The following is an 11,771-nucleotide window of genomic DNA, read 5'->3' on the forward strand; positions in this document are numbered from 1 at the left end:
CCCGCCTTTCCATTATATCAATATTGTAGTTTTCACGTGGTCAGCATTTGTTTGTCCACAATGACGGAGGTCCTGATGGGCAGGATAAGCTAGGCTTGAAACAGAAGTTCTCGTAGTCTGGTCTCGTTTCCGTTCACCCTAAGAAATGTATATCAGCTAAGTATCAGCCATGTTGTAGCAAGCCAGTCCAGAGTTTTATCGTCCAGGTTAATCAGGCCTAGATCGTTGTTTAGGGCAGCTGGTGATGACGTGTTCTACGGTCTGTCCCCTCATCGAGGGTAGTGTCCAGCCGGGCGACGTATCAGTGCAGCACGGGCGGTGGTCTTTGCCTTGGTGCTGTCCAAGAGTTGGTTAAATGACAGCGTTGGGATCGTCAAGTGTGATGTTTATTTCGCCGGTTGCTTCTTTGTTGTCGAGGTGGAACATTGTTGACACAGTCTTGTCAACACTGAGCTCGAGGCGCCAGTTCTTCAGGTACAAAGACAGAGCGCTCACGTCCTCTGAGAGACCCTCTTCTACGGATTTCCGAGATGGTTTGCTGAGATGGATGGCCGGGTCATCTGCGTAACCGTACTTCCTTGATGTTGTTGTGGGTAGGTCATAGGTGTAGATATTAAACAGCATGGGTGCCAGCACTGAACCTTGCGGGACGCCGTTCTTGAGCTTCTTACGCCGCTGCTGTTCTGGCCGTTGTTGGTCAATAGCCGAAAGCTGCGGTTGCTCAGCATCTCTATTATGAAGCTCAACTTCATAATCTTCATAATTCTCTTTTTAGCGTGGGAACTGATCCCAAACTTTGGACATTCTCTGTCTTTTGATGATCCCAAACACAGCTGCTGCGTTCCTTCGGAATCATTCACTCATTATCTACACCCTCATCCCTGTATATTATAGTGGGTTATTATAGTCCATTGTAGAAAAATGAATGAGTGATGTACTTCCTGCGGCTTCTGAGAAAGCACGGCCTGCCACGGGAGCTGTCGGGGCAGTTCTACACAGCGGTCATCGAATCGGTGCTGTGTTCTTCCATCACAGTCTGGTTTGGTGCTGCTACGAAAAAGGACAAACTGCAACGGACAATCAAAACTGCTGAAAGGATTGTCGGGACCCGCCCTTTTTCTTCTTGTTTTGTCAAGCTGTTAATGGCAATAAAGCTTTTTATAGAATGGGATGGACAGTATACGTACAATAGATGAGTGACATGCTGACGTCATGTTTGCATACAGGAGCTGGCGAATAGGGCAAAGGTTTATGGCGAGTTAGTCCAAGGGCGTCGACGTCTTGCCTTTACGACCACGCCGCTTGTTGTTTACAACGTGCGTGCCGTCGTTAACACGTTAGCGCTCAAAACAGCAAATGGGTGTGTCCAAAGAAAAATGGGGGGTTTTATGTTAGAGGATTAGAGTTAGAGGGTTAAAATTAGGAATTCAAATTAGGGTTTGGGGTTACGGTTTCTAGCCAAGGTTAGGGTTTCAATTTGGGGTTTGAAGTTCGGCCTTTGAGACGTACGCAGTGAGGAAAACAACGACACAGAAGGGAAATGTAAATTTAACTTAATGACGATTCACGTAACATCCACGAGTGTCATCATCAACAATCATAAAGTCATAAAGGGTGTGTGTGTGTGTGTGTGTGTGTTTGTGTGTGTGTTTTGTCATAACCCATTGATGTATGGCGGTTTTCATTTGAGTTAGATCATGCGGGGTGCAATAAAAGAACAGTTTTAGTCTTTATGTGCGAAAAATGTATGCATATGAACCAAATGATGAATTCCATAAATAAAACTTACAGCAGGGGTCGCTGTTGTACTATCAGGTCGGTGTAAAAATGTCTCAAGCGTTCGCAGTGCCGCCTGGAGGTTGCTTTTTTTTTTTTTGTATTTATTTTTTACTGCGTGCGATTACTCAGGGCCTCTTTTGTTGTAGGTCAAAGGTCATCTTGCCGTCACTCTTTTAGACAATTTATATAGTTATAAACTATATAATACAGCTCACTTTTGAGGTATTCACTGAATAATGTGTTTATTATTGTAGTTGTAGTGTTACATTCGAACTTTTATATAACAATATGTATGTCATTTAACATTATTATGTGTGCAACATTGATACGTAGCCAGTGAAAATATCAATATATATAGATATAGATATATATATATACACACATACACATACAAAATATGCTATATGACTTATCTTTATGTGGTGTCATATTTAACATTGCATATTTTAATTTTGTATATTTTATTCTATTGAATTTTATCTCGTTTTGGGTTTTGGAAAAGACAATTTTCTGTGATTGAATTTGCCCCTTTTTAAATTGTACATACGTTGCACAATTCATTCGGTACACTTGCAGAACGTAACGCGAGCCAAAGATCTTGACCACAAAGTGTGCCTTCATGCGGATAATAATTACTTTTGAGTTACACATTGAACAATGTTCATTATTGCGGTTTGATGTTTCTACACACGAGCACAAACGAGCAATTTCATTCGTATTCTGTCCCCGGGGTCACGTCACTCGCCTTTTAAAGCAACACACATTAAAAGTCACAGATACTACAGTGTCGAATGTGATGGCGAACCCAAGTGGACAAAGATAATACCTGCACTTCAAATGCATATCTTGTATTGGTATTATGCATAAAGCTCTAAAATATATATAAATAAGAAAAGAAATATATTGTCGCTATTTTGTGGCTTTTCATCTATCGTGGAGTGTTCTGGAACGTGACCGTCCGTGATAAACAAAGGAATACTGTATTTGGAAGATCGCTTGTGCAAGCTTATGACATATATAAATAATAGGAGTTGTGAGATTCTTTGTGTCGCCAGTCCACCGACTTCGGATGTCTGGAATGTAAATTTAACTCGCCGGGAAAAGAACGAAGTGCAGAGACACGGGTTTGTATCAAAAAATATAACTTTTTTTTTTATTTCCAGCTACAAGGCAAAACATGTAACAATCTGTCACACTGCTCAATAAAATAGTAAAAAATACTGCTGTCCAAAAGAAAAAAAAAAAAAAAAATTGATACATTTTTGGAAAAAGCACAGAACAATTTAGGCTTTTAAATTAACTTACACTGTACAAACATATACATCATTTACATGTTTCTTCTTGGAATGAACTAACAATTCTTCCAGTCCTTTTTTTTCCCTTCTTATTCGTCTCGTAATCTTTCATTCTTCTCAGTGCCGTGGTCACGCCCACTCGCGTCCGGACGGAAACGCTGACCTTTGGACAAGACCCACATTCGGGCCTGTGCTCAACACACACACACGCACATGCACACGCACTCTCACGCTCACACGCACGCACATATAGGACAGTGGCCCGCTGTGGTGTGCTACGTTTGCAGGTCTGGTTGGCTGGGGAGTCATCGTACACCTCATTTAGAGGGGAGGTCAAGATTTAGATTTAAGAAAAAAATAAAAATAAAAAATACAGTAAAAACTGGACGGGGCGTGTTTTCCACAATATTATTAGTGCAGGAATCTCACCCTCTGTCTGAAAAAGTGCACAGAGCTGCACGCACAAATACACACGACACAAAAAGTGCGTGACTACTTCGACAAAGCAAGCACAAAAATGAGGCTTGTGTATATACGGAGCTGCGAGATGAGTTCTGTTTTCAAGTCACAAAAGCCGGTGTCGGCCCCTCGGCGGGCGGGCGCCCTCACGCCATGTCGCCCATCATCTTCTTGTAGTACATGGACTCGAAGATGTCGTTCTCGCCGGGGCAGTTGTGGTGGCAGGCGCACGACTTGATGAACATCATGTGCTTCTTCATCACCTGCCCGTCGGGGCACTTGAACTCCATGGGCAGCGTGGTGGTCCGGTGGGGGGTGCAGCAGCGGCCGTCCAGGCACACGCCGCAGAACTTGGGACGGTACGACTTGGTGGTGGTGCAGCCCGAGATCTCGAACTTCATGGGCTTGGAGAGGCGTGGCGTGCGGATGCACTTTTTCCCTTTCTTATAAGGAAATACAAAAAAATACATTTAATTTTGAGGCAATATTTTAACATTTTATTTTTTGGTTTATTGCATTTCATTCTACTGAATTAGATTTTATTTTAGGTTGTGAAAAAGACATGATTTGTGTTTTTGGGGGGTTAGTATTTAACCTTTAATTTCATTTTAGGTTGCCAAAATAAAAAAAATGTTTCCCATTTTTGTCATGTTGCAAAAAAAAAAAAAAAAAAAAAAAAAAAAAGAAATCACAATTTTTGTGAGATTGTGAAAACATTATATTTTATTTTACTTTAAATTACAGAAGAAAAGGCACATATTTGTACTGTATTTTATTTATATTTTAGGTTGCAAATAAAATCAGAAGATTGTATTTTATTTAAATTAGAAAATTGTAGTATTTTATTTCATATAAGGTAGCAAAACAATTGTATTCATTGCATTGCATTGTATTTTAATTGTTTCAAATATATTTTTTCTATTTCATTTTAGATTGTGGGGGGGAAAAATTGCACATTAGTATTTTATTTGACTTGTATTTTAGGTTGCAAATTCAATCCCAATTGTATTTAATTATATTTTAGCATGGGGGAAAAAAAAGTCCCCTGATTGTAATAGGCTGCGTCTGCGCCTGTTGTGACTTAAAAAGGGAGCACAGCTACTGACCCGGATGCTCTGCTCCAGGTGGGACTCGCAGGGGCGCACCATGCACAGCCGGCTCTGCTTCTCCAGGCGGCACTCGCGGTTGTCGTTGGTGACCCGGGTGGAGATGCCCAGGCCGCAGGTCTTGGAGCAGGCGCTCCACTCGGTGGTCTGAACCAGGCAGTTCTCCCTCATCGTGGACGGATCTGGGCCGTAGGTCTCCTCTTGGCGGTAAGCTGCTCGCGCAAAAACAGGAAGAAAACACCGAGATTAGCAAACCCGTCCGGCTCATTCGAACGGGATCAGGGCGGGTATTAGATTAACGGGCGAGCGGCTCACCGGGCAGAACGGAGCCCATGAAGCTGTTGGTGTGCTGCGGGGCGTCGCACACCCACTCCTCGCAGCACTTGCCGGGCACCTTGACGCGTCGGGGGGCGGGGCAGTCGGGGCTGGGCAGACGCACGTCCATGGCGCACAGGGGCACGCAGCCCACCGCCCCGTCCAGGCACGTGCACTGGTACTTGCAGCTGCTCTGGAAGCTCTCGCCGCTCTTGTACACCATTCCTCCGAACACGCAGGTGGCGCTCTCGCGCGCTGGAAACAACACAAAACAATCCGTTCAGCCGAAAACGAAAGTAAATTGGCAGATCAATTTAAGATTCCCAAATGAAAATCCCATTTTAGTTAACTGTGTGTGGGGAACTTATTTGTGACCCAAACCATAACGGAAGGGTTGTTATTGTTTTCTTTTTAGGAATGTGAAAAATCAATAGTTTGTCTTCTTTTTTTAAGTAAATCACATCAGGAAATAGGTTGTCTCTCCTTTTAGGAAAGTGCAACACCAATGCTTTTTCTTCTTTTTAAGAAAGTGCAACAAACGATTTTTATGAAGTTGTAACAACTTTTTTTAATGAAAGCGCAAAATTATTCGTTTGTCTTCTTTTCAGGACAGTACTACTCCCTTTTCGTTTGTTTTTAGGAAAGTGCAGCATTAATAGTTTCTTGTCTTTTTCGCAAAGTGCCTTTGTCTTCTTTTTTTGGTTTTTGAGAATCGTTTTGGGGCAGTGCAAAATCCATTTTTTTTCCTTTCAGGTCAATTTGAACAGCAACAGCTTGTCTTGTGTTTTGCAAAAGTGCAAATGCTAAAAGTTCATCGACGTCTTTTGTTTTTTTCTCGAGGAAAGTGCAACATCAATAGTTTCAAAGGAAGTTTCAGTCTCAACAATAAGTACAACATGTGAAGACGCACGTACGGTTTCAATCCAGGTTGAAATGATTTCTATCAAACGTGGCCCGCGGTCTCACCTGTGCACACGCCAATGCGTCTGTTGATGGGCGAGCCAAAGTCGCAGTAGAGGCCCTTGTGGGTGTCGCAGGCGTCCCTCTCGGTGCACAGCTCGCCCATCTGCTTGGCGCACACCCGGCAGCAGCCGCAGCCGTCCGGCACCAGGCTGACGCCGGGGGCGCACTCGGGGGGCGTCGGGGGGCACGAGCACCGGCCGCCGCACTCCTGACCGGCAGCCTGAACGCGACGACAGTCGACTTAGCGCAGGCCTCGTCAAACGTACACGACACCGAGCGAGCAGAAAGAGTCTTACCGCATTCCAGAAGATGACGTACACGAGCGGCAGCAAAATCGCTTTCTTCACAGCGGGCATCTTGAGGGGCATAAAAAGATTCTTCCGTCAGGGGAGTAAGTCTTCCTTTTCCTCGATCGAGTCGATCTGTTGTCAGGGGAGTCTCTCGGGGAGTTCGGCGTCTCCTCGCTCTTCAGGTGAAAGCTAGAGTTTAGCTCGGGTTGGTCTCGCTCCGAGTTGTGCCGAGAGCTGGCCGCCGCCGCCGCCTTTATAGGCCTCGGCCCTCGGCGGAAAACGTCACCTCGGAGGAGGGTGGGAGGGGCAGCCCTGGACAAACATGGACATACTTGGCATTCTTTCCTGGCTTCCTGACCCCCACTCCAGACATCCCACATTCCTGCCGTCTGAAGGCGAGGAGGAGGAGGAGGAGGAGGAGGAGGAGGAGGAGGAGGAAGCTGGCCAAACAACAGCAACCTCACTCTCTCTAAACTGTCGCTCATGTGGAACGCCAAGTTTCAAGTCTGCTCAGAGGAGGCCCGGGACCCCACACTGGGAATTCCTGAAGGCTGACTTCACAAACACAAAGCCGATAAATATTCATTTTCAAAAGGGAAAGGCGGCACATGAGAAGGAAGAAACTAAATGAATGAATGAATCAAAAGCAAAGTCGTTAGTGTGGGGCTTGGAGAGCCATCAAAAAGGTGGACTCGGACTCTGGGGATGCTGCGGTTCTGTCTGGGGGCATTTTTGTCAGCCGGCGTCGTCACGACATCGCTGACGCGTGAATCGCTACGTTATCGCACGGGCGGTTTAGGACGTCCGCGCTTCGCATTTTTTAAGTCCGTGATGAGACTTCCTGTCCCTTACAAAATAACGTTCCGTGTGTTTCTCAACACCACAAAACAAAATGCAAGCATGAAATGCGTAGAAAATGCTGTCATGCCTGCGTGCACGTTTGCGCCTTTAAGAGGCGGGGCTTGGCGGGGTGTCGTCCGACATCGGCAAGACTGTGCGCGAGTGTCGGGGTGTGAGCTGTGGCCCACAGCAGCTTAAGTGCGAGTGTGTTTTTGGTGTTGACGAACAACGGAAACTGTGGCTCTCCTTTCCCACATGTGAAGGAAGTATACGAGAAAAACTAAAACAAAACTAAAATAGAAATAAAATCCCTTGGAAAAAAATGTCACATCGTGGGACCGCAAGTCATGAACTGCAATGCTGGATATACAGTAGCCTAAACTTTCCACTAATAGTAGTAGCTAGTAGTGACTAATGATGTCCGACTTTCAAGCCTGCGAAAATAATCAAGCTCTGATGTCATATTTGAACGCATTCGGCGTCACGAGTACAACGGATGAACTCGCTCTTTAAAATCATTCGAACCTCAGTCATAAATCCCACTAATGTTCCCGCATGCGGACGTGTTGTTTTTTTTTTGTTTGACGTGCGGTCCGCTCGGAAAGCGCCGTGTCAAGTATGTCGGCTGACATAAAAGAAGTACGTTTGGAACAAGATGAACCTTTGGAGGCCTGTTTTTCAGCTTGCCTCGTCAGGAAACATGGCGGCCAGAGAGCGATTTGAGTGAAAAAGCAGCCGCGGCGCGGCGAGCACGTACGGTACAGTACGGCCATACTGTCGGGAATAACTCTCCTTGTTCTCCGCTCACCTGCCTAATGAGCTTCTAGTGTGACTTGAAAAGACCAAAGACCAGGTGCAGTGTGTTCCCGGGCCAGGTTTAAGTAGTACTTGAGGAAAAAGGCGAGACAGAGGTTTGTGTATTTTTTTTTTTGAGGGGTTGGGGGGGGGGGGGGGGAATCACACACCAGGCGAGACTCTTATGAAAGGCAGCACTACTCCATCGCCAGCCAGCCAGCGAGCACATCGGAAATGAGAAGAAAAAAAAAAAGAAGAAACCTGGAGCAGCAGGAATGTGCGAGGAGAGCCAGCAGACAGGCTCGTTACTATTCACAGGAAGCCTTGCCATATAAGGCCGCCTGCTCTTTTTCCTAATATGGATATGTTCTCTCTTCGCATTCTGGACGGGCACAGTAGGACGCAACACAAAATTGTGCGTGCGCACGCGAGTCCCGTCAGTCATCGCGGCCGCAAGGGTCGCCTGAACTTGAACCCGCGGATATCGAACGGAAGCAGCTTGACTGCGGAGCGGATGCCGTCCAAAACATGTTACGTGCAAAAGTTCACCTCGCCAAAGCCGCAATATGCAAAAATGTTATCCGCTTCGAGCGACAGCCTCAGCTCGTAAGAAGGAGAAAACATTCAACCGCCCGCTATACTTATTAACTAAAGGATTAATTGGATTGAAAGTATTTCCTACGGGAAATCTATTGCTTTGGATTTTGTGCTCGGTTTTAGTCAAGACTTTCTGGAACGGATTAATCACGAACACCGAGGTGCCGCTGTAAAATGTTGCTGACATTTCTTTTGTTTTACGCGCCAGTTTGACTGCGAGTGAAAAAATAAACCGCTTGCAGAAAACACGCTTTGCCTCTTATTTGGAGAACTGAGCGCGCGAAGTCACGTGACACGACAGCGAGAGAGTGAGAGCACGCGTTAAGAAATACCTTAGTACACTGGTGTCAAACTAGTGGCCCGGGGGCCAGATCCGGCCCGCTACATCATTTTATGTGGCCCGCCAAAGCGAATCAAAATTGTGTTCATTCATTGTGTTCTGGTGTAATACCATTGAGATATTTGCAAGCATTTTTTTTTTTTTTGTTACCAATCCCCCTTTGAAAAGAAATGTAATAGTTGAAAAACAGCTTCTGATTTCAAAACTGGCTATTCATCCATGTGTTGTGTATACTGTATGTAATTCCAGTATATGAGGTAATGTTTCATGTATACGCGTTCACGTTTGAAGCGACCCGCCGAGGGAAGTCATGACTACGATGCGGCCCGTGACAAAAAAATGAGTTTGACACCCTTGCCTCAGTACTTCAAAATAGGTCGATGCAGAATACAAGCAGGCAGTATTCAAGTGTGGATAGGATTAAAATGACGACCAAGTACAGAAGTAGGTGAGACAAGTCTGTAAAAGTCATAACATTTAATACACTCAGGCAGCACTCCCAGTAAAAGTGCCGATAGCAGCGGAGCAAACAATCTCCCCCGAATCCGCCTTCGGTCACGACCTCGCCGCGTGACGTCACCGAGCCGTCTAAATGTAGTCGGCACCTGTGAAGTCGGCAGGCGGCGCCGTGCCAGGGGCCAGGGTGCGGCGGTTGACGACGCACTCGAAAAAGTGCGGAAAGTGCACCTCTTGTATCCCGCCACGCTCGGTGATGTCATCAGCGAGGCCGCCACGACAGAGAGGCCCCTGTGTGGTCGCCTGCGCGTTTCTCGGTGCTGAAGTCACCACTTCTCACCGCTAACTGTGCACTTTTCATATCCGCATGTTTCATTTTTGCTCTCAGGCTTCATTAATGCAATCAACTGCGAGGTGGCGATTTAGCGCCGGAATTCTGATACGTGTTCCATGAAATTGTATTCCCAACAGTGTACTCTCTTCGTTTCATAGCGTTTCTATCGTGTACGGAAGTTAGATTTTCTTTGGCCAATCAGATTTCAGCTTGTTTGTGTTGTCATGTTAATGTAATCTGCCGGGCCTTCGCAATCAGTCGTGCGGGCCCGAGTAACTTCTACTACGTTCACAATTCAACGGGCTTATATTGCCTCCTTGAATATTGATGGTTTCTATAATTGCGACGTTATAGTGGTGGTTAGAAGGAAGATTAAGTCGGGTAATTTAAACAAAGGGAACATTTATCTCATTTAATCTGCAAAATAGTTTCATCATTTGTTTGTGGCGCTCAAATATGGTGTAGTGATGTTGTAATAAAATAATTTATGCATTGCATGGAACGCTGGGACAGGTGTTTTGGATGTCATAAAAAAAATAAATAAATATGGAGATGCTTTTCATTAGACACAATGATATTAATGATAATCCAGAATCGGCCACTAATCATATCAGAGAAAAATAAGTATTATTTTTTTTAAGCACACAACTAAAGGGATGTGTTGATTTTTTTCGATGTACTTTATATATTTACTCATTTAAAAACTTTATATCTTTTTCTGGGATGGGGGTCGTGATGTCACCACAAAAGAGATGCACTCACATTTTCTGTTGACTATTTTGATGTTTTTATATTTTTTATTATTATCTTCGCTGTGGGGCGGAAACCTCCTATATCCAAATATAGCCAACTTCATATTTCTTCTACAAATGGATGCTATTGGTCTGTCTCCAAGTCATGTGTTATTTTTACGTATTATTGACCAATTGTAAGTGTCAAAAACTAGCTTGAGAACAAATCTATAACGCTCTTAAATGCTCACCTGCCAGAGAGGCGTTGTAAAACTCCACCTCTTCCCTCACTCTGCGGGAGCCGTTCGCCGTTATGTCTCCTCAAGATTGAAACTCTCGATGTTTTTTGAGACAATAATGAGTGAAAATAGTGTGATAAATTTGAGTAAGCTTGTTTTGTGCAAGAAAAAAAATAGATTGCTGTAATGCTTTGGAGCAGAAGGAACTGGTCACCCACGGAGCAGAATCCTTCATTAAAATCCTTAGCGAGCTCCTTGTTTTATTCATTGCATTGCAAGACCTTTGCGAAAGAGAAGATGATGTATTCGTCATTTGCTTTTGTCGTCACATCATCTATTAAAGGCTTTTTGTCCTTCCTATGGGGAAAAAAATGCTGCCTGCACATCAAAACAAGTCCCGTGTCCTGGAACGACCCGTGCCGGCCCTGACAGGTTCCACTGTTGAGCGGAGCGAGTCCCACGCACGCCAGCCAACGCGTCTCCACATTAAAGCTGGTTTTATCAGCTCCCAGCTACCCTTTGGGCTATATATTACATCAGCGGAGGAATGTTTCCGCGGCCTTCGTCAAAAGATGCCCCGCCGCTGTGTCGACGGCACCTTCTGAAAATGGCTTTACCTGCCTGCGTATTTTTGTGCCGCTTTCGGCTCTCGGGCCTGTCAACAAGACAGTGAAATGTGTCGACTGGTGTTTTTATATAATGAAAGCAAACACTTGCGTGGGCTACATAATGTCTCTCGTTTACTGCGCCACTTGTTGTTGCTAGGTGGGTTTTGTCATGCCTGCAGGCCCAAAATAAAGATTTGATACAGCAGTTATCACGGGGCCACGCGAGGACAGAAAGGTTCGACACAACATCAACATAATAAACAAGTTACGCAGCTTAAACACTAAAAATATATAGTTAACGTTCATGCCAGCAGTGCCGGTATTATCAGCAAACTTCGTCCCCTCCGCATGTTGTGGGTATTGACGGCAACAATAGTTGCAGTTCCAAGTGAAAAGACAAAATGTGACCATTTAACAACAGTCTGGAGCCCTGATGAATGTAAATTAAAGTCAAATGCGTTTAACAGTAAACAGCTTTGAACTGGAGTCTGCGAACATTTTTCCTATTAGGAAATCACATGAAGAGAACTAATCTGTTCCAGGAGAGTCGAACTTACAACTTCTCGAATGTAGGGCAAAGGTGCTAACCACCAGGGCACCGCGCTGCCAGGAAGGCGAATTATT

General features: G+C 44.9%; 1 protein-coding gene across 1 annotated transcript; it reads right to left on the minus strand.

The window, feature by feature from the left end:
- Positions 1-2,904: 2,904 nt before the first annotated feature.
- ccn2a (cellular communication network factor 2a) lies at positions 2,905-6,445 on the minus strand. The gene is made up of 5 exons (XM_061753807.1): positions 6,214-6,445; positions 5,921-6,137; positions 4,955-5,209; positions 4,640-4,851; positions 2,905-3,976 (listed from the first exon to the last, which is right to left on the minus strand). Exons 1-5 carry the CDS (start codon positions 6,283-6,285, stop codon positions 3,680-3,682), a joined length of 1,053 nt encoding a protein of 350 aa, XP_061609791.1. The 5' UTR covers positions 6,286-6,445; the 3' UTR covers positions 2,905-3,679.
- Positions 6,446-11,771: the final 5,326 nt, after the last annotated feature.

The sequence above is a fragment of the Phyllopteryx taeniolatus genome, chromosome 18, assembly GCF_024500385.1.
Source record: "Phyllopteryx taeniolatus isolate TA_2022b chromosome 18, UOR_Ptae_1.2, whole genome shotgun sequence".
In the NCBI taxonomy this organism is placed as follows: domain Eukaryota; kingdom Metazoa; phylum Chordata; class Actinopteri; order Syngnathiformes; family Syngnathidae; genus Phyllopteryx; species Phyllopteryx taeniolatus.